Source organism: Balaenoptera musculus, chromosome 13 (genome assembly GCF_009873245.2).
Source record: "Balaenoptera musculus isolate JJ_BM4_2016_0621 chromosome 13, mBalMus1.pri.v3, whole genome shotgun sequence".
In the NCBI taxonomy this organism is placed as follows: domain Eukaryota; kingdom Metazoa; phylum Chordata; class Mammalia; order Artiodactyla; family Balaenopteridae; genus Balaenoptera; species Balaenoptera musculus.
The window spans coordinates 29,156,455-29,180,455 of NC_045797.1; the positions used below are offsets into that span (position 1 = coordinate 29,156,455).

Here is a 24,001-nt window from a genome sequence, read left to right on the forward strand (position 1 = left end):
AGGAGGTCAATGGCTTCGTGGACCATTAGGTAAGAGGTTGCTGGGAAACGGGACATCAGCACACATCGAGATATCGCCCACAGATAACCTGCAAAGTACAAAGGCAAGCGTGTGCTTTGACAAGGGAGAGATCTGGAGACACCACCTAAACCAGGTAATCAATCATTTCCAATGATGGGACAAGCTGTCATTTTGCTTCCTGTTGTGATGCAATACGACGTACGAAACATCACCCATGATGCGTTCTTGCCAAAACAGTTCATTTGAATGCAATCTGGTCTTGAGACCTAACTTCCAGTTTATAGGAAATACAGGGGACCAGAAGAAGAAATTAAACAACAACAGAAGGAAACAATGGGACAAATCCAGGATATGGACAAATGGCTTGGGCTTTTCAAAAATGCAATGCTGTGGGGTGAGAAAAATGGGAATGATGGAGGTGGGTAAAAGACTGTTACAGAAGAGACTAATGCAGAGCATAAATTCCAGTTGGGTCTTAGATCAAAACAAAATTAAACCAGCTCTAAAAGACATTTGGGGGATAATCAGAGAATATTCATATGAGCCAGTATCTGACAAGAGTAGGAAATAATTGTTAATTTCCTAGGTGTGATCATGTTATTGTGGTTACAAAGAATTTTCTTTTTCTCAGGAGGTGCATGCTGAAGCCTTTAAGGGCAAAGTGTGCAACTAGGTTTCAGATGATTGGGGGGGTGGGGGGAGTATCCAGAGAGAGAGAGAGAAAGTAAATGCAGCAAAATGTTCATAATTGTTTCATCTAAGTGGAGGCCATACCAGTGGGGGTAAGTGTTCACTGAACCATTCTTTCAACTTTTCTTTATGTTTTTAAATATTAAAAAAATAAAGTGTTTCAACAGTGTCTAATATTGATACACAGTAAAAAAAATAAAAATTTTAAAAACTAGAAAGATAGGCCCCAAACATAAACTTTGTATGATGCCTTATGGATAATGTTACTTTTTTCTGCATTTTTCAAAATTCCTTAATAAATATGTGCATTGATAATAAAAGAAACATAAAACGGGGGGAGGGGAGAGGGGAGGAAGAGTGTGGACTTCAGGTAGCAGGCAGAGGAAACAAGCTATCCAAGGCCTTCCACCCGTCTGTGAAATCACATCTGGGCCTCAGCGATCCCGCCCCTGACCTCAGGGGTCCCTTTGTTGGTGGGACGGGCAGGCAGACCCTACGTCTTTCCAAAATGAATCTAAGACGAGATTAAGTGAAAAAGAACACTGCAAAGTGCTGTGTGAATGGGAGCCCACACCACCTCTATCATCACCCTAGGCTTTTAGCGTTTGTTGTTAAGCTTGTAAACGCCTCCCCAATTGTCCTATAACACCTGTGTGTCTCCCCCTTCCGGCCTCTGCCTCTGGAGCAAAGCGGAGCCGGCTGCACCCGCCCTCCACTCGGCTCGGTTCAAAGCCCTTCTCCTCCTAAAGCCCTTCTCCTCCGCCCGTTTCCAATTTTCCTGTTAACACCCAAGTCATCCGACTCAACTCGCCGGAGCCTGGCGCTGCGGCCGGCCGATGGACCTCTGGGCCAGGACGGCGGGGCCCCGGAGGGCGCGACCCCACCCTGCCAGCTCCCTGAGGTCCGCACGAAGCTCAGAGGCGCCTCGGCAGGGTTCCGGGAGCCGGGGCGGAGGCTGCGCCTTCCGGATATGTCATTCTCCCCTATTTCCAGTATTTCCACCAGTCTCTGCTCTGAGGTTACAGAGTAAACGAAATCGGGCTGTTTCCCCGAAAGTCAGAGGAACAGATGCTAACAAACACCCGAATGCAACGGAAAACGGGCTAAAAGAGGGCCGTGCAATCGGCCGCGCGGAGCCCCGAGGGCCGAACTAGCACATCAGGCCTGTGTGGGTGACGGAAGCTAAACCTTGAACGATGCAACACACTTGGTGCGGGGCGGGGGCGGGGCGGGAAAGGGCCAGAAAGGACCCCGGAGTGCACAGGCCCGGGCAAAAGCTAGAGGCGTGACCGCAGGGCAGACGAGAGGACACACGGGCGACGTGCGGTCTGTGCGGTTTGCACCCGCACGCCCCCCCACCCCCACCACGAGCGAGCCAGTGGGGCTGAAACCCGCTCAATTCGGCGCCGCTCCAAGCGGGCTGCAGAGCTGCGTCCGCCCAGGAGGGGGCGAGATGTTCCGCATTCTCGCAAAGACTGTACAAGCTAATGTTGGCCGTGGAGATGAGGCGAGAAAGTTCGGCTGGGTGAGACCTGGTCAACCAGGTTATGCGGTTTGAACTTCATTTTACAGACAGGACTGTGTTTTACACTAAATACGCTGGTGGATTTCTATGGGGAGAACCCGGACAAGAGAACGGACCCAAGGCTGTTGTGTTGCCCTGGGGAGAGTTGCCTTGGGGAGAGTTGCCCTGGGGAGTGACTAGGGGCATAGAGACAGGAAAGGACCTCGGGATTTTTGAAGGCAAGAGCTAGGGGTGGCACGTTTGATGTACGGCGGTCAAAAAAGAGGGACGAATCAAGGCAAGCCCACATTTTCTGCCTTTGATGGTGGTACCTGATTAGGATGGCGCTTCTGGAAGTGGGGCGGTTTGGGACAGCAGATGACTCCTTTAAAGGGCTGGAGGGGCAGAATATAGAGACCTGAAGAGGCATGGGGAGCTCTGCGTCTGAAGAGAGGGGTCAGAGTTAAATAGAGCTGTGGATTCCTCTGCGGAGAGGTGATGGCTGAACCCTGGGAGTGGCTGAGGCTTCGAGGGAGAGCCTGGAAAGTGGGCAAAGCCATCCCTAAGGTGGGATGGAGGGAGGGGCCCAGGCAGACATCAAGAGGGACTGGAGCAACAGCCCTGCCTCTGGGCAAGAAGGAAGAGAGGTACATGATCCCTAGGGCCCCCACCAGCGTGGCCGAAAGGAGTCTGCCCAACTCCTGCCACAACTTTTTAAAATAATCATTATGTTTTCACTGCATTGTTTTTAAGTTTCCCTATCATTGTGCCTTCACATCTGGTTTCCTATTACTTAATTTTGCCCCAAATATTCCTCTATGAATCCACTGTCCATATGTCCTCTCCGTGTCCATCCACACCTATGTGTCTGTCTCACACACCTGAGCAGACCTGTCCTCGTGCGTGTGCATGGCAGCCCCAGAGAGCTGGGCCTGCGTGTCCCACCCCGTGTCCCACAATCAGCCCCCCATCCCCGGTGTGCACATGCCTCTGATGCGGGGCACTGTGTGTGCCTCACTCTGTCCTGCACATCCAGTGCCCATCCACAGGGACACCCAGTCGCCATCCTCCCACAAATCCTCTTGTTGACTTGCCCCTTACCATTTTCCCTGCAAAGCTGACTTCCACGAAGGGATCCACCAAGTTCTTCTTGTTACTCTCAAAGCCAAAGATCTGCTTCACGTTGTCCATTACGGCATCGTCCACTGAGGAGAAAGACATGCTGATCACTGCCCACCTGCTCTCCCATCTTCAAAACCCCCACTTCCCACCTGTCTCCCCGCAGTCCTGGGACTCCCTGAGAGAGACGCCATGGACCCCTCAGCCCAGGGCTCCTGGGAGGAAGGACCATCTCAGAATTGCAGCTCCTGAGGGCACTGAGCTGCTTCCTTGCCCAGCTCCAAACAGCTGGTTCACTGTCCCCCCACCCCCCCGTTCTCAAAGGCTTTCAGAACAGGTCCAATTGATCGACTGATTAGAAATCTACATTGCTAAGAGCAGTAAATAATCCAGAAAAAGACTGGAAGTTGGGGACTTCCCTGGTGGCACAGTGGTTAAGAATTCGCCTGCCAATGCAGGGGACACGGGTTCGATCCCTGGTCTGGGAAGATCCCACATGCCATGGAGCAGATAAGCCCATGCACCACAGCTACTGAGCCTGCGCTCTACAGCCCACGAGCCACAGCTACTGAGCCTGCGTGCCACAACTACTGAAGCCCGTGCACCCAGAGCCCATGCTCCACAACAAGAGAAGCCACAGCAATAAGCCCGCATACCACAACGAAGAGTATCGCCCACTCACCGCAACTAGAGAAAAGCCCACGTGAAGCAACGAAGACCCAATGCAGCCATAAATAAATAAAATTAAACTAAATAAATAAATAAACTTTTTAAAAAAACTAAAATGAGGTATCACCTCACACCGGTCAGAATGGCCATCATCAAAAAAATCTACAAACAATAAATGCTGGAGAGGGTGTGGAGAAAAGGGAACCCTCTTGCACTGTTGGTGGGAATGTAAATTGATACAGCCACTATGGAGAACAGTATGGAGGTTCCTTAAAAAACTAAAAATAGAACTACCATGCTATAGTGGGAATAGCAATCCCACTACTGGGCATATACCCTGAGAAAACCATAATTCAAAAAGAGTCATGTACCACAATGTTCACTGCAGCTCTATTTACAATAGCCAGGACATGGAAGCAAAGTTAAGTGTCGTCCATCAACAGATGAATGGATAAAGAAGATGTGGCACATATATACAATGGAATATTACTCAGCCATAGAAAGAAGCAAAATTGAGTTATTTTTAGTGAGGTGGATGGACCTAGAGACTGTCATACAGAGTGAAGTCAGAAAGAGAAAAACAAATGCCGTATGCTAATAACACATTTATATGGAATCTAAAAAAAAAAACATGGTTCTGACGAACCTAGGGGCAGGACAGGACTGAAGACATAGAGAATGGACTTGAGGACATGGGGAGGGGGAAGGGTAGGCTGGGATGAAGTGAGAGAGTAGCACTGACATATATACACTACCAAACGTAAAATAGATAGCTAGTGGGAAGCAGCCGCATAGCACAGGGAGATCAGCTCGGTGCTTTGTGTCCACCTAGAGGGGTGAGATAGGGACAGTGGGAGGGAGACGCAAGAGGGAGGAGATATGGGGATATATGTGTATGTATAGCTGATTCACTTTGTTATACAGCAGAAACTAGCATGCCATTGTAAAGCAATTATACTCCAATAAAGATGTCAAAAAAAAGAAAAAGAAAAAGAGTAGCCCCCGCTCATCACAACTAGAGAAAGCCTGCGTGCAGCAACGAAGACCCAATGCAGCCAAAAATAAATTAATTAAAAAAAAAAAAGAATGGAAGTTGTTATTATAATATCCCATTACTGGTGCCTGTTTGACATTTTCCTTTATATACATTAGCACAGTGATTTTCCTGAGGGTAACCAATAAGTCAATTCTGTTTAAAAAAAAAAAAAAGAATATTTAATCTATGCTGCTTCAAACCAATATTTTACTGAATTAGCCCTATTTTTTACATATGTATTTACAGATGATAGATGTGTGTATGTATGTATGTGTATATATGTTATGTATAAATGTACATATAAAAAAAAATGTACATATGTATATGAATGAGAAAATGAGAGGAGGGGACAGTTAACAATTGTATACTAGTCAATGTCTACATGAATACAACAGATAACAATTAGCAAATACTTGTGTTCTATTTACCCATCTATTTTTCTTTTATTTACATTTAAACAACATTTCAGAGAATTCAACATAATCCCCTTCACCTTGAGCAAAGCAAACATTTCTATTTCCCCAGCCCCCTTTGGAAGCTCACCAGCCTCACTTCTGCATAGTTTCAACCGACAAACGCAGAATGTTCTAAGCCTGTATTTTAATGCCCATTACTTATTTAAAGGCTTTCCCCATGATTTTGGTTCAATTAAACTTGTGCAGAAGGAACCCATTTATTGGTGTCATTAGTCAAAGCAGAAACCCTCAAGCAATTAGCTTCATGGAAAACTCGTAAACAGGGACCCAAGTAGTCCCCAACTACTTGTTCTCGTGAACTCTGCTATGGACAGCGCCTGGCTTAATTCTGCTAATGCATGCTCCAAAATAGTGGCTTATAGCCCGCAGCAAGAGAACTACCAGGGAGCATTTTTAAACTACCAGTGTGTAAGCCCCACCCCAAACCAAGTCAACCTGAAACACTGGAGGAAGGGCCCAGGCATCTGCACTTCCTTAAAGCTCCCAGGATGATTAACTGCAGCCTGGGTTGACACCCACAGCTTTAGAATATTCAGCATAATTCCCCCACATTTACTGAGCACACAGGGTAGGGCTAGTACAGGGTTAGTCACTGTAAGAAATCAGGCAGTGGCCACAATGGCCTTCCTGGGATGAAGAGGACATGGCCACAGCTAGGGTGACCCACTGTCCCAGTTTACCAGGGAATGAGGACTTTCTGGGATGTGGGACTTTTGGTGCTAAAACCAGGACAGTCCCAGGCAAACTAGACACCCATGTGTCTCCACTCGGTGGAAACACTGAGCCCTTCTAACATTTCAGCAACTGCTTCCCCAGCCCAGGGTCTGCCAATTTTCAGGCTGGGGCTTCCTAGAGGAGAGAAAGAAAATCAGTGGGATCCAGCCATGAGCGCAAAACAGAGTTGAAATGGTGCTGACTCCCCAGTGAGAGCCAAGAAAATGGGTGCATGGAGTGGCCAAAGAGCCAGACAAGGCCTAGCGGATGCTGAAACAGAGCCCAGGGGCAGCTAGTACTCTCAAGATTTCTTGCATCTCTGTGACTCCACCAGCATCAGTATTACTTCTCATTAATTCTGACTGTTTTTCTGTTAAGAACAGTAAAAAGCCTTGGGAAACCTAGAGAGGGTGTGAGGCTTCCCCAGGCGGCAGAGCAGAGGGAGAAATGGGCTGACACGGATCTAGTAGACCCTCGGGGTGAGGAAGCCAGGCCAAGGGGAGGCAGAGAGGGACCAGGGGACCAGGCCCTCCATCTCCTTCCCCCAGGGAGCTGAGGCAGCCCAGCCCAGTGTCCCCCCTCACAGTCACCCAACGAGGGCACCAGACTCACTCTGCGGTAAATCCTCGGCCCTGAAAACCTTCAGGCAGAAGTGCGCTCCGCGGAGGGCCACGCCGGTCGGCCTGAGCAGGTTGCCTTCAATGTCCTCCTTGTCTTCAGAGGGGTCTTTTCTCTCCAGCTACAACACAACCAAATATGATTCCTTAATGTGCCTTCGAGCACAGTGTTTTCCCTTCCTTTTCTGAGAGCTCAACCAACACACTTAAATGGTGCATCTTGGGACTTCCCTGGTGGCACAGTGGATAAGACCCTGCTGTGCTCCCAATGCAGGGGGCCTGGGTTCGATCCCTGGTCAGAGAACTAGATCCCACATGCATGCTGCAACTAAGAGTTCATATGCCGCAACTAAAGAGCTGGCGAGCCGCAACTAAGGAGACCAACTGCCACAACTAGAGAGCCCACGTGCCACAACTAAGGAGCCTGCCTGCTGCAACTAAGACCTGGTTGCAACTAAATAAATTAATTAATTAATTAAAAAAAAAAAAAAGCATTCCTCAATCCAAAATTGCACCATTCGGGTCATGTTTATAAATAAATAAATAAATAAATGGTGCATCTTGAAGAAAGGCAGATCTCGCCCTGCCACTTCCTAGCCTGTGATCTCTGACAGATTCCTTACCCTGAGACTCTGCTTCCTCATCTGGACAGTGGAGACAATGACACTGACCTCCCGGGCTGTGGGAAGATCAACTTCAATAACGTGTAAATGCACGTGGCACACCGGCAGGCACTCAAGAACCGCAGTCTCCTTCCCATTCCACCCATTAAAAAATAGCACAGAGGTGACAGAGGTCTAGGCCAGCCACCGTCTTCAATAACGTCTGTTCATTCACCCAACAAGTATCTACTGAGTGACTACTAAGTGTCAGCATCACGCAGAGGGGCGAGGGCTGCCGCAGTGAACAAGGGGGACAGAGGTCCTGCCCCCGTGGTGCTCACCTTTCACAGGGAAAGCAGACCTTTAAGCAAATGAATGTAATAGCATGTGCTGAGTATTATGATTAGAACAGTCATAATAAAAATAATATTTATTGATTGTATACACGCTCTCATTTAATCCTGACAGCAACCCCCATGAGCAGTGGGTCTCAAGTGTGGCTATACATTAGAAACTGGAGAATCAGTGACTTCTAGACCACTGCTGTACCTTCCAACTAAAATGCAGATTCTGGTTCAACAGGTCTGGGGTGAAGCCCAAGACTCTGCATTTCAACAATTGCCCAGACAATGCCAATGCTGTGGGGTGCAAGGCCCTAGGATACCCCACTTTACAGATAAGCTAGATGAGGGTTAACATAGGCTGGATGCAGAACCAGTGGGTTTAGAAAGAACAGAGCAAGGGGGCTTGTAACTATATTGAGGGGAGGGCGGGAATAGTGTTGGTGATGTGCCAGCTTGGAGACCTGGATGATGGGATCCAGGCAGGGGCAGCAACTCATGCAGAGCGAGGGCTAACTTGGCAGTTTGAGGAACAAAAGATCCACGTGCTGCACTTGGGCAGGTGGGTGGCAGAAGGATAGGGGAGAGGTGGCATCAAGCCATGCCCAGCAGCTCACTCCTTGGAAAGCTGCCTGGACCATCCTCACTCAGTCCACAGGTAGAAACCTGCTTCAGAATCTTTGCAGCAAAATTCTCCATCCCAGAATGCCTCATGTCACACAAGTGCTTGTGAAGGAATTAATTCTGCACTGATTTTCCTCAGCTCACACCTGAAGAAAATGATCATCTCCTCTGCTTTCAGTCATCCTTAACACTGCTCATTCCCTTAGACAACAAGCACTGATTTAGCACCTACTGTGCACAAGACCTGTACTAGGCAAGAGGGGAGATAAAACAGTTCATATCTATTATACTGTCGCTGACCTCAAGAAACTGAGTCTCGGTGACAAAGATGGACACATTAACTAAACTAACAAAACATGGGGTGGTGACCGAAAGGAAAGACCAATCAGTTTCCCTGGAGGACAAGGCAGGCTTCGTGGAGGAAGTAGCATCTGAATTGGGTCTTGAAGAACAAACTGGTTTTTGGTAGGCAGAGAAGGCATCCCAACAGGTGAAAAGGCAGGGAGAGGGATGGAAGTGCATTCTGGAAAGGGTCACATTGTCTGGTGTGGCCACAGTACAGAGTCCGTGGAAGTATGTCCCGGCAAGTGGCACTGCAAAATCAGCCTGAGGCCAAATGTTCATGGGCCTTGAATGTCATGCTAAGGATTCTGGACTTCATCCTGAAAGTAACTGGGAGGCAGGGTGGGTCTCCAGCAGTTTTTTAAGAGGAGACTCACATGATTGTACCTGAGTTTAAAGAAGATGGTTTTGGTGGTAATGTGGGGTTAACTGGAGTTACAGCAGCTGAACCTACATCTTCATTCACATAGAGGCCCAGGTAAGATATGATGGGAGCCTGACCTTGAACTCTGGTCTTGGGATGAGAGAGAGGAGAGGCGTGCACTGAGGTTGTCATGCCAACAAGACTGGCCACCTGTGTGCGTGTGGACTGACAGATGTGGGGCTGAAGGATGAGGAAAGACGCTCTGGCCTGGGGAACTAAGTGGATGATGAGTGCCATTTCCCAAGATGTCACCTAACACAGGACGGGAATCAGGTATGAGGAGTGGGCAGCAAATGATACTGGGTTTCTATATGTGAAGTTAAAGGGGCCTAAGGGACATGTTCATGTGCTTTGGTACAGGCAACTGAAACTGAGCATCTGGAGCTCTGAAGATCCAGGCTGGAGATGAGAGATTTAGGAGCCTCAGGTAGACGGAGACAGGGTTCTCCATAGACAGATAGATGCACTGCGAAATCAGACTGAGGCCAGATGTTCATGGGCCTTGAATGTCATGTCAAAGGCACAGCAAAGATGCAGGCAGCAGAATTTTATCAAGCCACTGAATTTGAAGGATCCATTCCAAAAAAAAAAAGGAAAAGAATGAGGGGAGTCATGGATGCCGAGGGAGAAGAGAGTTTCAAATAAGACGTGGGCTCCAAAATCAAACGCTGTGGAGCAACAGAGCGGATTAATGAGAGAAGAGCTCCTGGGACTTCGCGATGGATATGACCCTTAGGCCAGTGGTTCAGGGAAGGAGGCGGTGGGAAGCGCGCTGAAGGGGTGAAGGAGTGAGCATCTGGCAAAGGACTGGAGAAGAGGGACACAGGGTACTCTCAAGAACTTGGTGACCTTGGTGATGGCTGAAAGGAAGATGAAAGCAGCTTGGAGGGGAGGGGTGGGGAGAAATGGTGAAGGCAAGGGTGTTTTGAGATGGGGAAATCTGGAGCCTGGCACAGACCAGAGGGCAGGAGCCAAAGAGACAGGAAGAACAAGACGGGGGTGGTATGGAGGGCACGAGCACATGCAAAGGAGATGGGGAGTGGGGAAGGGAGGGAAGATGAAGGAAGATGGGAGGTGCGCGGACGACCCAGGGAGCTTCAAGCACTCACATCACTCCCGCTGTGCAGCTCTGTCTAAGGGGGACCGAGGCCGGAGCTTAAGACCAGGAAGTTGTTTTGTTTTGTTTTTTTTTAAGTTTTTTTGGCTGTGCCACGTGGCTTGCAGGATCTTAGTTTCCCTGACCAGGGATCGAACCCGTGCCCTCGGCAGGGAAAGCGCAGAGTCCCAACCACTGGACCGCCAGGGAATTCCCGACCAGAAATTTTGGAAACAGCCACTGTGGAGGATGGGATAAGGAGTAGACCTCACCCAACTAAAGGAAGACATTGACAGCAACTCAGGTGACTTTTGCCACTAAAGCTGACCAAGGAGTGGTGTGGACAGCGTGTCGTGGGGAGGGTGGGGGACACGAGGTGTGGCAGCAGACCCCAGAAGCTAGTGAGCACAGAGTGCGCGTGAGGATCGGGGATGGGGGCCAGGCTGCAGGAGGGAGTTGATGGGCTGGGAAACTGAGAGGGGTCAGGGCTGTAACCTCAGTGAGGAAGAACTGCCATTCACTGAGGGTGAGGGAGGGAAAGAGGCAGGAAGAAACTGGTGGAGAGAGCAACTTCCAAGCTCAGGGTCTGAAAGGAAGTAAGATCAGACGTTGATGGTTCATCAGCAAGGACACGTCAGACCTCAGAACCATGGCAAAGATGGGAACCTGCCAGCAAGGACCCTCCTGCACCTGCTCTGCCTGTGCCAGGGGTAGGTAACAGCCCAGAAGACCAGGGGAAATAACCAGTGAGGCAGGCTTCAGAGAAGAAGGCAATCTACAAGCAATAAATGCCAGAGAGGGTGTGGAGAAAAGGGAACCCTCTTATACTGCTAGTGGGAATGTAAATTGGTGCAGGCACTATGGAGAACAGTATGGAGGTTTCTTAAAAAACTAAAAATAGAGCTACCATATGATCCAGCAATCCCACTCCTGGGCATATATCCGGAGAAAACCATAATTCGAAAGGATACGTGTACCCCAGTGTTCATTGCAGCACTATTTACAATAGCCAGGACATGGAAGCAACATAAATGTCCATCAACAGAGGAATGGATAAAGAAGATGTGGTACATATATACAATGGACTATTACTCAGCCATAAAAAAGAACGAAATAATGCCATCTGCAGCAACATGGATGGACTTAGAGATTGTTATATTGAGTGAAGTAAGTCAGACAGAGAAAGACAAATATCATATGATATCGCTTACATGTGAAATCTAAAAAAACGGTACAAATGAACCTATTTACAAAACAGAAATAGAGTCAGAGATGTAGAAAACAAACTTAGGTTACCAAGGGTGGGGTGGATAAATTGGGAGATTGGGATTGACATATACACACTGCTATATATAACATAGATAACTAATAAGAACCCACTGTATAGCACAGGGAACTCTACTCAATACTCTGTAATGACCTATACGGGAATAGAATCTAAAAAAGAGTAGATATATGTATATTTATAACTGATTCACTTTGCTGTACAGCAGAAACTAACACAACATTGTAAATCAACTACACTCCAATAAAATTAATTTTTAAAAGAAGAAGGCAATGCTGAAGTTGAGAAGCTACTGTGGGAAACCAAAAGATGGCCACACCTCCCATCCTGAAAGCCACAAAGAGCTGAAGCAGAAAACAGGGGCTTCCCTCTGAGTTGGTCTCAAGAAAAGTGGTTTCATCTGGGAAAAACAAGGGTCTGATCGATGGGAAGAGGAGGAAAGAGTGTTTTAGGAAAAGGTAATAGATTCAGAGAGTCCATGTAGAAGGAAAAGGAGCAGGAAGGCACAATGTCTGTCTGGGCTACAGAGGGACATGGGATGAGAGATCAGGGGAGATGCCCTTGGGTGGAGCTGCTCCACCTGAGCTCCATTGGCCCCTGCACGGCACCCGGGGTTCTCCTTCCCCTAACCCTTTCCACAGCGGCTTCTTGAGCTCTCGTGAGCAGCCAGCTCCTCGTCCTTAACAGCCTCATGGAACTTGCCCTCCGCCTCCATGACCACATGCGGCTTTCCCTGGGGATTCCACCTCCCCAGCCCTCCTGGAGACCTGCCTTCCCCCCTCCTGCCTCTCCCACTCCTCCTGGCTCACCCTGCCTTGATGATCTCAGTATCTGCCTCAACTTTTGCGTATTTGATTTCCAATTCTCCCATGAGATAATCAACATCCACGTGGACAAGTCATTCACCAACACAATCCCTTGTCCTCTACCAACAGCATCTTAATCTCCCTCCCCTGCAGCTGCTAGAGGGATGGCCATATCTCAAACCTCCAGCCACTCAGAACCAATCCTCTAGGAAGACCTTGACCTTGAGACCCTTCTCTAAAGACAGCCTTCAACCTATCCACCTCCTCCAACCCCCCTCACACCGAGTGAGGCACCCAGCACAGAGCTTGGCACACAGCAGGCACTCAATAAATGTGTGTTCCTTAGCCCTTCCCTATTATTTGTCCTCCTCATCAGCTCTATGCCCAGTCCTCTTGCATCCTCCCCGCCAGGCTCATCAGCTACCTCAGTCCTGTGCCTCCACCACACCTGCCTTGTCCACACCTGACAGCACCTCCATCCTACCCCTCGTCTGCTTCCAGGCCAGTGAGTATTATGAGGTCACTCTCCCATAAAGCCTCCAGCCCAGTGTCTGCCTTTGTGTCTGCTCAGAAATCCTTCTGTCTTGTGGTGTGTGTGCATACATACACACACACACACACACACACACACACACACAACAGAATATTACTCAACCATCAAAAAAGAATGAAATAATGCCATTTGCAGCAACATGGATGGACCCAGAGATTATCATACTAAGTGAAGTAAGTCAGACCGAAAAAGATGAATGTCATATGATACCGCTTATATGTGGAATATAAAAAAAAATGATACAAATGAACTTATTTACAAAACAGAAATACACTCACAGACACAGAAAACAAACTTACAGTTACCAATGTAAATGAAAAAATAAATAATTAAATAAATAAATATTTTTTAAAAATTTTTTTAAATAAAAAAAGAAATCCTTCTGTCTGTATCTAATTAACCCCTTGTCCCTCAACAACTGTTCCAAACCTTCTCTCCTCTCCCCAGACATACAGAGATGCTGATACTTCCCCAACTCTGAAAGCCTTTCTCATTCTTACCACCTCCAACTTATAACTTTACTTACCGACCGTAAAGATGAAAATGATATATTCTTAGGTGATAAAATTCAGACTACAATACATTACAGAGTGAGTGATATCACTTCTGCACCAAAAAAAAAAGAAGAAAAATACACACATATACCCTTCTGGGAGAATATGCAAGAAGGTATTAATGACGGTTCTCTCTGATGGGGAGAATTATGAGTGATTCACTTTTTATTTATGCTTTTCCACATGTTCTACATTTCTCATAATTGCCATGTATTCTTTTAAATCAGAAAAACTAAAGTTGTTTTTTTTGTTTCTTCATTTGGTGCCTCCAAGGCCAGGCGGAGGTGCTGTGAGGGGGATGAGGAAATGTACTCACGGGGGCTTCGTCTCCAGGCCCCAGCACACAAAGGCTCACTTTCAGGTAGCCTCTGGCCCCAGCAGAGAAATCATCCAGGTCTGAAAGCAGCAGCCACTTCCTGAGATAAGTATGTCCTAAGAGAGACAACACCCTTGGTGATCCCAGAATTGGAAGGACCCAAGTCTACAACCACCTCTGGGAGCCCCGGGTGGACTCCATTGGATGAGATGAGGCACTCATCTACCCAGACATGGGGGAAGGACTCCAATTCTAGAATAAAATGTACCTTGAGTGTTCATTTGGGTCCAAGTCAGAAATGTTAACAGAAACCCCTATCAGAGGCTGCCAAAGCCAGACCCCCGGCCATTTTCCTCCCCTTCAGGAAGTGACCAGACCACAGCAGAGACCAGGGTGTAGAGAAATCCTAGACTTGGCATCCAAATGACCCGTCCCGTCTGGAGGCACCCCAGTCCCCAGCAACCCTTGCTTGGGCCTTCCAGATTTAGCCCCCCAGCTGGGCCAGCTGAGACCCACGTGAGGGTTCGATCTCCCTGGGGGCCTGTTTTACCCAAAAGATGAAAGCCTGTCCTCTCTTCATTCCTGCAGCCTCACCTCCAAGATCAAACCCCACCTCTAAATTCTAAAATCCCCTAGAAGGAAAGATGAGTGTCCCAGATGGGTGGCCCCATGCAGCCTCCAGAACCCAAATGCAAGGACCTGCCCAAGGGGAGGAGAGGGTGACTCACGGGGCTCTCGGTAGATGCTGCCCACGTCCATCTGAAATCAAACAGAAGGAGGCACACGTCACACTCTTGTACCCAGAGTGTTAAATAAAGTATGATGCATGACACCAACCCATTAAAAATCATGTTCTGAAGAACATTTGGAGACATGGGGAAATGTTCATCTTCTGATATCACATGGAAAGAAAGTGGAGTACATTTTGATCGAAGTTTGGTAAAAGTATATCTATGCATAGAAAAGACAGAGCAAAGGAAACACACCGAACGCTAACTGTACTACCTCTGGGTGGTAGATTTGGGTGATTTTTATTTTATTTTTATTCTTTCCTATATTTTATAATTTTCTATTAAAAAAATCACAGATTAGTCAGATGTTGATGGTAGGAGAGGTTATGCATGTGTGGGGGGAGGAGGTATGTGGGAACTTTGTACTTTCCACTCAGTCTTGCTATGAACCTAAAATTGCTTTCAAAAACTACAAAGTTTTTTTAAACCATGGATTACTTTTATAATTAGAAAAAAGAATACTTTTTTAACCTAACCCTTGGGTTCTTATAACAAGATTAGAGACTCAAAACATAAGATCCTGTAACATAAGTGTTACAGAATGACTCCAGCACAAGCCCATTCTTTTAAAAAAAACTGCTTCTCCAGAAAAACAGACTCCGTTTTCTATCTTGTGACTACCTCTTGGAGAAGGGGCCATATTTTATTTGGATAGCAAGAGGAGGGTCAAATAAACCTGTGGCCTTTTCTTTCCATCTGATAAATGCTTATTTCAAAATGAGAAAATCAATAAGAATGACATTAAAACACCATTCGTGAAGGTCTCCATTACCAGTTGCCTTTACACTATGTAATCTGTTAAAACCATCCTATGCCGTTGGTTCAAGGTCCTCTGCAGTGGAGTGTTCACTTCTGCACATCTGGGACAAATGAGGGGGCAGGCTTCCCTGCTCTCTCCACTGCCCCCCACCCCACTCCACCCCATCCCCATGGACTCCACATCTGGACCCCACTCCCAACCCAGGTGAGCCCAGGGCACAGAGCGCTGGCGTCACGCTGGCCCGAGATGGTCAGAATTAGGAGGAGGGCTGCCTAAACTCAGGTCCCACGCTGTCTTTCCAAGATGTAAGAACAAATGCAAATTTAAAAAAGAAGCTGAATCCTCCCTGTTGGAAACAAGGGGAGAGATTTCCCTCTCCTCTCTTTTTGTCAGAACATTTTCATTGGAAAACTTAATGTAAGTACTTTCTTTATCTCTTTGAAATGTACCTTTTTAGAAACCAAATAAGCCTTTCGTCAGCTTTATGATCCAGGAGTGCCTTTCTCCAGGCTCTCCCATCTCTGGGAAAGGGAAGGGTCCACCTTAACCGAATTGTAAATCTACCCCCCGTCATAAAAATGTGAGCTTGCTTTCTGTCTTTTCTTGTGGATAAAGTCAATTAGCAAACACAGATGGTCACCCCAATTACCAGGTAAATTTAGGATGAACTATGTGTGACTGAGGGTACTATCCAGGCCGCTAACTCAGGCACTAGTTATTGTTTAGTTATTGTTTATCTTGAGAACATATACGGAAAGGGTTGTGTCTGCTTGGCTCTATACAAGATTACTTTCTGTCTTTGCAATCTCTTAGCGGATGGCCCATAATAGCATCATATTCTGGTTTAATGCTTATTCAATAACAAAAGTGCTTTCTTTCTCTACTACCTTTGTGGAGAGGATTTCGGGGTTAGGAGAAGATCTTGTTTTGTTTTTTTCATTACATTTTCCCCAACACAGACCAAGACAGACAGGATCTCTGGAGCACCAACCCTGCCCATCATCGACAGAGCTTCCATTAACATGGATAAACAAGAACTGACTGCTTTCAAAGAAAATAAACCATTACCCGGAATTCCCCAAGGAAAGCATCTGTCCGGAGGGAACAGGAGTCCACCACCTGGAAGGAAAGACAAATTCAAACTCTCATTCACTAGCAAAGGTTGACCCAGACAGGGACCAATCCAACTGCTCTTCCCTCCCAAAAAATAACAGCCCACACTCCAGTAGCACTTGCTCTATCCCAGAGATTGTTCCAAGCAATGTTTAACCCTCACAAGAACCCCATGAGTAGGTACTATTATTATCCCCATTCTACAGATGAAGAAATCGAGGCACAGAGAGACCATTTGTACAGAATCACACAACCCCTACACGGTATAGGCAGGACTAGAATCCAGACAGTTTAGCTCCAGAGCCCACACTTTTAATTGCTAAACTATACTGCCTTTCAAAGGAAAGGGGGGAAAAAAAGAGCTGAGGTCCAGAGAAAGAAAATCTTGCCAGAAGCAGGCATATAGACAAACAAAATAAGATGAAAATCAAAGCTCCACTGCCAAAATTAGTTCAGGACCCTGGCCTAAGGCACCTGACCCCGAACAGCGAGGACTCCGCACTCAGCTGCCGCTTGCATCCGAGCTCAGAAGGCAACCCTGTGACCAGGGGGGGCGAGGCTGTGAGCTGCTCCCCATCATCCAGGCTCGGGTGGGGGGTGGGTGCCTGACCCACACACACTCACACTCACACTCACACATGCACGCTGAGCCCACAGAGGGCCTTCGAGGGCTGCCACGTACCGTGATAAAGATGGGTTCATCGAACAGCTCCGTGGGAGAGTCAAACACATTGAAGAAAAGAGTCTGTTGATGATTCAGGGTGAAAGGGGGACAGATGAAGGCCCGCTGAGCCCGGGCGGGAGGGCACAGCCACCGCCCAGCCTCCAGGTCTGGTCCACACAACAAGTGAGCAGTGGTCTCAGCCCAGCACCGAGCTCTGGGGATTCGACCTCAGGGAGATTGTCACCTCAGGGACAGGGTGGGTGGCCGGCCCCATGGGATGATGGGGATGTGGAGCTGGGGGAGCCCAAGGCAGGAGTACGAGCAGGAACCCTCCCTCCAGTTCCTCAGATAACCTACTCAGGAACTGACACAGCTCTCCACCCAACGCTAGCGCCATGTGCAAACACTGAATGAACTGCCAGGCATCTGCCGTGTGCTCCCACCAAGGTCCTAGCTCTAACCCAGGGTCTCCCACCTCGTTGAAGAGGGGGCTATTTCCCTTGTGGATCCGCGTCCGCTTGGTCTGCCCAGCTGCAGTGACCTTGACCACAGGCTTGATGTTCACTCCCGGCAGCTGGCGTCCCTCGATCACCTGGACCCTGATCTGAAAGCCAGGAGGGGGCATGAGCAAGAAAAGGGAGAAGTCATCAGGCACCCGGCCCCCGCCCAAGAGAGTCAGGAATCTCAGGCACCACCCTCACAGCTGGCCTCTTGGGACAGGTATTAAAAAGGAATTAGGGGATTCCCTGGTGGCACAGGGGTTAAGAATCCACCTGCCAATGCAGGGGACATGGGTTCGAGCCCTGGTCCGGGAAGATTCCACATGTCACGGAGCAGCTAAGCTCACGCGTCACAACTGCTGAGCCTGCGCTCTAGAGCCCGCGAGCCACAAATACTGAAGCCCGCGCACCTAGAGCCCGTGCTCCGCAACAAGAGAAGCCACCGCAACGAGAAGCCTGCACACCGCAATAAAGAGTAGCCCCCGCTCGCCACAACTAGAGAAAGCCCGCATGCAGCAACGAAGAGCCAACGCAGCCAAAAATAAATAAATTAAAATAAATAAATTAAAAAAGAAAAGACAAAAAGGTCAAATAACCAAAACAAAAGCAATATTCCTCAAAAAAAAATAAATAAAGGAATTAGGAAGAACACTGTAAGAACAATATCTTCCCACCAAGGTCCCTTGCATCTATAAAATCCCATGGTTCCACATAAGAGCTGCCAGGCTGCCCCACGTGAGCTGCCAGCGGTAAATCCCAGGGCTGGGCTGAGGATCCCACCCCCGTTCAGTTCATGCACAGCCCCACCTCAGACCCCTTGAGGCTGATGTTTCTGTGTGGCTTGAATATTCCTCACTGACAATCCCCTCAGAGGTCAAAGTTACATAGTGATGTAACCCCACTTTATTCTTATGTAGTATAAGGTGCAAGACAGAATGTCTGACATTCTGAGAAATGAGTTTTCTTCATTCAACTGTCAGTAAATGAAGGTTTCAAGAACATCTGTGCTTCCAAATTGAGGCAAAATATTTAAAAATAATACATTTTAAAGTATTAAAACTTTCATGAAAAAATGCGATGTTTACTGGTTCTAATTTCTAATCAGCAGTTATTTCCTTATTAATCAATTCTTTTTTAAAAATAAGATACTATAGAATATATTATCAATGGCAATGGGAAGGGGGTGAGTGATTTTTATTCTCTTCACTGTACAGTATTTTCCAAATTTTCTACCCAAAAAAATATATTAATTTTCTAAGGAGAAAAAAAATAACACATCTTGTGAATAATAATAAAAATAAGTTAGAATTTTGTCTCTCAGGCAAACATAGTGGTTATAACTAGAACTTTTGCTGAAATTACCACAATTTAGAACTGAAGCATATTTTTACAATTTGTTTCATTTAATAAATAAATATTTAAGTTTCCTGTTTTTAACTTTAATAGTAGTCTTGAAGAGTTAAATATCACTAAATGCAATTACATCAAAATGGAAAATTCTGTTGAAAAGAAAAAGAACAAGCAAAGGACCCAAATTAAAAGGCAAATTAGGGACTTCCCTGGGGGTCCAGTGGTTAAGACTCTGCACTTCCACTGCAAGGAGCCCAGGTTCGACCCCTGGTCGGGGAATTAAGAGCCCACATGCCACATGGTGCAGTCAAAAAATAAATAAATAAAAATTAAAATTAAAAAAAAAAGGCAAATTAAATGGGATAGATTTTTGGATTAAAAAATGTCAAAGGGTTAATATTCATAGTTTTATTCTGTGAAAAACTTGAACAAACTCAAATTGCACATGACCTTCAGAAAAATCACGGCTATAAATAGGGGAAATGGATAGAGGGAGAAAAGAAGATAGGCAGAGCTTCTCAGACTTGGGGATCCTGTTCAAGTGCAGATTCTGATTCAGTGGGTCTGGGATAGGCCCAAGATCCCGCCTTTGTGACATGCTTCCAGGTGACACCCATGCTGCTCGCCCACGGACCACACTCTGAACAGCACGGCACCGGCTGGCTAGGGCAACTCTGGCTGGGGAAGCAGATAACAGTGTAGTGATGCTGATTCTGCAGTGACCCTTTTTCTTCCTTTTTTTTTTTTTTTAAGAGCAAAACCATGGGCTGCGCAGAGGCTTTTTCTAGAGGCCCCAAGCCATGGCCTCCCTATCTAGCATTTGCCCAGGACCCAGGGGAGCCAGACTCCCACCTAGGAGAGCCCTTAGGACCTTCCCCACGGCTGGACAGACAAGTTTTGCGCTGGCATCAGCGGCTCCTGCTGGCTGAAGGAGGAGACTGCAGTCACCTGGAAGTCCTGCGATTTGTCCGACAGCAGCTTTCTGGGTGCGGGCGTGCTTCTCTTCCTTCTTCCCCCGAGGTGGTAGGGGGGAGGATGGGAAGGTGGCTTCTTTGGGGTGATGGGGGCCCCTGGGCCCGGAGCCCCGCTCTGGTCCAGGAATGGCTCGGCCTCGTCTCCCGTGAGCCCCTGGTCCTCAGTATCCTCCTCTCCTCCTGTGTCTGGAGGAGAGGGTGTTCATGAGGCTGGGTTCCTCCGGCCCCTGGGAGGATCCTCCATCAGGGACCCCGATGGAGGACCCAACAGCTGAGCACCCACCTCCCCTTGCCCTCTCTTTCCCCACCACTCAGCCAGGATGGATGAGGGAGAAGAAGAGGAGCTTCCAACAGCAGACACTTGAGGGTGGTCAGTCCAGTGAGTCGACAGGAGGAGACAGAATGGCCCCGGCCCTCCCCACCTCGTCCTGCTGGATGAGCCCTTCTGGCCACGTCGTCCCACTCTGGGGAGCTGACGATAGCAGCAAGCGAGCCGGTTACAGGTGGTAGGATCGGGACAGCCCGGCCCGCGTCTCACCCGTGGGGGCCAGCCACTTCTTTCCAGAGTATCTTGTGTCCACGGTGCTGTCACTGAGCAGGGACCAAGTCTCAGCCCGGCTCTGTCCCCCACCTGGCACACGGGCAGGGCACAGCCCCAGAAGGGGAGGAGGGAGCTGGTGAGGGAAGCCAAGCTAGGGCCCCCCCCCCACCACAACCCTGCTCTCCCCGCCTGCCCCAGCCTGGCGCAAAGCTCCGAAACAGGGGCCGTATCTGTCCAGACTGTCCCTCTCACCACCTTCTGGGGAGGACTGGGAACTGGTCACCGCTAGGAGCCTTCCCCGAGTGGCTGGAACCCAACTCTGTCAGATTCACCTCAAAAGTGGCCCCAGAACGTTCGGGGCCCTCAGCCTCCCCACCCTCGGTCACCAGGAACACCCCCTTGCTTCCCCCCTCAACCCCAGTCCAGAAGGATCTCCCCACCTCCGAGCTCAGACAGTGCCACGTCCAACAAGAGGGGCCCTGCCCTGCCTGCCTCACCAGGAGCCCTACACGGGCCGCAGGACAGGCTCGGGGCACACCTGAGACGGGCTGCCGGGTGTCATGCTGGGTTTGCCTCTAGCTCCCTTCACCACGAGAGAAACGCTAGAATCTTTCCCATGGGCAAGACCCCACCTGGCCCATCTATGTGGCTTCCTGTTCACCCCAGCAGGCTGGACTGTCGCGCCCAGGCCCAGCACCGGGCAAGCCAGCCACCCTGGGCCGGGTCCTCACTTCACCCGGCCAGGAGAGCTAAGTAAAGAGAACTGAGGCAACCTTGAGACTTAGACAATTCAGTCTGCTCACTTCACAAATAATGAACTGTAGGACCAGAGAGGGAGTGACTGGCCCAAAGTCACACAGCTACTTGGCGTCAAAGGCAAGACTGGAACTCAGGTCCCCTGACTTCAGCCCAGGGCTCTTTCAGGGAAAATCCAGCTCTTTGGTCACATGTCATTGCTAAAGGCCTACAGAGTGCCAGGGCAGGGAGGCATCCAGCTCTGGGGAGTGGGTGGGGCCTCAGGCGTCACCTAGGATGGACCCCATCTCAGCACAGGCCTACCTCTAAAACTCCCACCCCTCTGGGGCTGCAGAGGGCAGGGTGCCCAGCCCTGGCACAGTCCCCTTCCTGAACAGCTGGTGCTAGGAAGGCATCCTCACACTAATCCTAGCGGCACCTAGGGGAGCCCGCCTCCTGCCCCTTTGTTTTGCAAGACAGAAGTCAGCTCTCAAGACTCCCCACCCACCCACGGCCTCCCTTCTCCAGGCCTGGGCAGCCCCCAACATGAGGAAGGCACCCCCTTCTCAGACTCGGGTGCCACTGCTAGGCTTCTCCCCACGGGGCCCTGCCAGGGTGAGGGTGGTTTTCTCACCAGCCACCATATCCATGTCAGGCAGAGTCGGGGAGGGTTCCAGAGGCGTCGAAGGTGGGAACGTGGGCATGGTTCCAGGGAGAGGCGTGTAGGACACCTGCAGGACCAGTGAGGCCTGGAAGAGATGGGGGAGAGAGGGCAGCAGGTTAGTGTGTTAGCCTCCGACCACCACCCTCCAGCATCCTTCCTGTTCCTTTCGTCCCTCCACCAAATATGGAGTCTGGTTTGCAGGAGGCTGTGGCCCCATCAGCATAGTCAGGTGGTTAAGAGCATTGAATGTGGAGTCAATTCCACCACTCAGAAGCTGTGTGACTTTGGCAAGATCTGTAAACTCTCTGTGCCTCAGTTTCCTCGTCTGTAAAATGGGGGTAGCGATAGCACTAGCACTTTCTGCATAGGGTCAAATGAGGATTAAATTAGTTAATAGAATGCCTAGTAAGCTTCTATAAATGAATCAGCGATCGAACCTCACCTGCAGGATTTTTCAACTCTCAGCATAGGCCCATCTTCCAGAAAAAGCCCCCTTGGCCACTCTGCTCAGCCAAGGGTCCTCCCTTGTCTATCTATCAACAGTTCGGCCTTGCTCTGCTCAGGCCCCAGCTAGCACTGAGAGGGTCTCAGGGTGCTGCTCACCTTTCTGAGCCCTCTTCCCTCCCAGAAGCACCCCTGCCCCCCATCTCACCCCCAGATGCTCCGGCTTTGACCAGTGAGAGGAGAGTGACCCATCACGCCACTCACATGGACAGGGGAAGGCTGCCTTGTGCTCCCACCCCACCCGAGCCTACCAGGAGACCGGCACCCTTCAAAGGGGCACCCGGACCTGAAGAAAAGGTACAGCCATGGCGCTCTCTAGTCTTGCTGCTCCCAGGCCATGGAGGCCTGGCCGAGCCTTCCCTGATACAACAGGTCCAGCAGATGTCCTGGGGCAGCCTTTTAATCGATCAAAGTAATAAAAACTCCAAAGTAAGAAAGTTTGGAAATTACAAAAACCTTAAAGAAAAATGTAAAAGAAAACAAATTGCCATAATTCCACCACTATTCACGTTTTGATATAACTCTCTCCAATCTTTTTAAATGAATAACGTACAGCTCTGCTGTACAGCAAATGCTTGTCTTTTACTTAATATTAGACAGTAAGCATTTCTCCAAATTTTGATAAACACTTTATAAACATAACTGTAAATGATGCATCTTCTGAGCGACTCAGCATAATTCACTAGACATCTATCTCTCCTGAGTAATATTAGGGATGTCCGGAAACTCCTGGAGTGAATCCTGGTCCTGAGATGGAAAGAGCTCAAGGTCCTGAATGTACCCAGCTCTGCAGCTTGAACCCTTCAGGTTGGAGCCTGGGCTTGGGCAGCCGGGCTAAGGGAGGGCAGGGTCAGGGGGGTGGAATGGGCGGGTGCTCAGAACACCGAGGAAGGAGGCTGAAGCCAGCTCCCCAGCCCAGAAGACCTAGGAGGAGGCCCGGGAAGTCAATGAGACCCTTTAAGTCCCAGATCCAAGGCATTGTCCTAACAGCCATGCAGGTTCCTGAGGCACCGCCAGGTGTCGCCACTTGAGCAGCCAGCGCGCCCCGCACCCTAAGCTCTTGTAACGCGGACCACAGCCTCTCAGGCGGCCCCAGATAACCAGACCCGCTCCCAGCCACGCCCATCTCCCTGAGACTCCAGGTCTGAGGTGGGCCTGGGAAGCTGTAGTTTCCTTCACTTCATCAAAAGGCAATCTGAGCTCTTGGGAGCAATAACTAATTCCAGTGTTAGGCCAGGGAAGGTAGAAGGTGACCCTGGAACACCTTTTTGGGCCAGAAAACAAGGAAGTACTCAGAAAATGATTAAAAAAAAATGTCGAAAGGACACAGAAGCCTGCTTTCAAGGGTTCCCACAGGCCAAATCTGGTACAACTTAAACTTGAAAATAAATAATGATGGTAACAGACTAAACCATTGAATAAAATAGGAATACATGAATCCATATAGAAATAAATGAATAAATACAACAGGAGGACGCTTTTCCTTACAGTGGAATGCCAGATGATTAACACAGAAAAAATTAATAAGTGATTTAAGATATCACCATTTAGCAACCATCAAAACGATATCCAGCCAAGAAATAACAATGGGTGTCAAACCTGCTGGGTAAAAATTG

General features: G+C 48.7%; 1 protein-coding gene across 18 annotated transcripts in view; it reads right to left on the minus strand.

The window, feature by feature from the left end:
• Positions 1-24,001, minus strand: part of DYSF (dysferlin) — a 233,524-nt gene that overhangs the window by 149,248 nt on the left and 60,275 nt on the right. For 10 of the 18 annotated variants that reach the window (XM_036872992.1, XM_036872988.1, XM_036872985.1 and 7 more), the window contains exons 5-13: positions 21,852-21,966; positions 19,916-20,127; positions 17,593-17,721; positions 17,136-17,198; positions 16,409-16,459; positions 14,518-14,548; positions 13,790-13,905; positions 6,842-6,968; positions 3,317-3,420 (exon numbers count right to left, since the gene is read on the minus strand). In XM_036872992.1, coding sequence (XP_036728887.1) covers positions 3,317-3,420; positions 6,842-6,968; positions 13,790-13,905; positions 14,518-14,548; positions 16,409-16,459; positions 17,136-17,198; positions 17,593-17,721; positions 19,916-20,127; positions 21,852-21,966 — 948 coding nt within the window. Of the gene's footprint in view, positions 1-3,316; positions 3,421-6,841; positions 6,969-13,789; positions 13,906-14,517; positions 14,549-16,408; positions 16,460-17,135; positions 17,199-17,592; positions 17,722-19,915; positions 20,128-20,479; positions 20,573-21,851; positions 21,967-24,001 lie in introns of all 18 variants that reach the window. The other 8 variants (XM_036872978.1, XM_036872990.1, XM_036872982.1 and 5 more) reach the window with 1 other exon arrangement.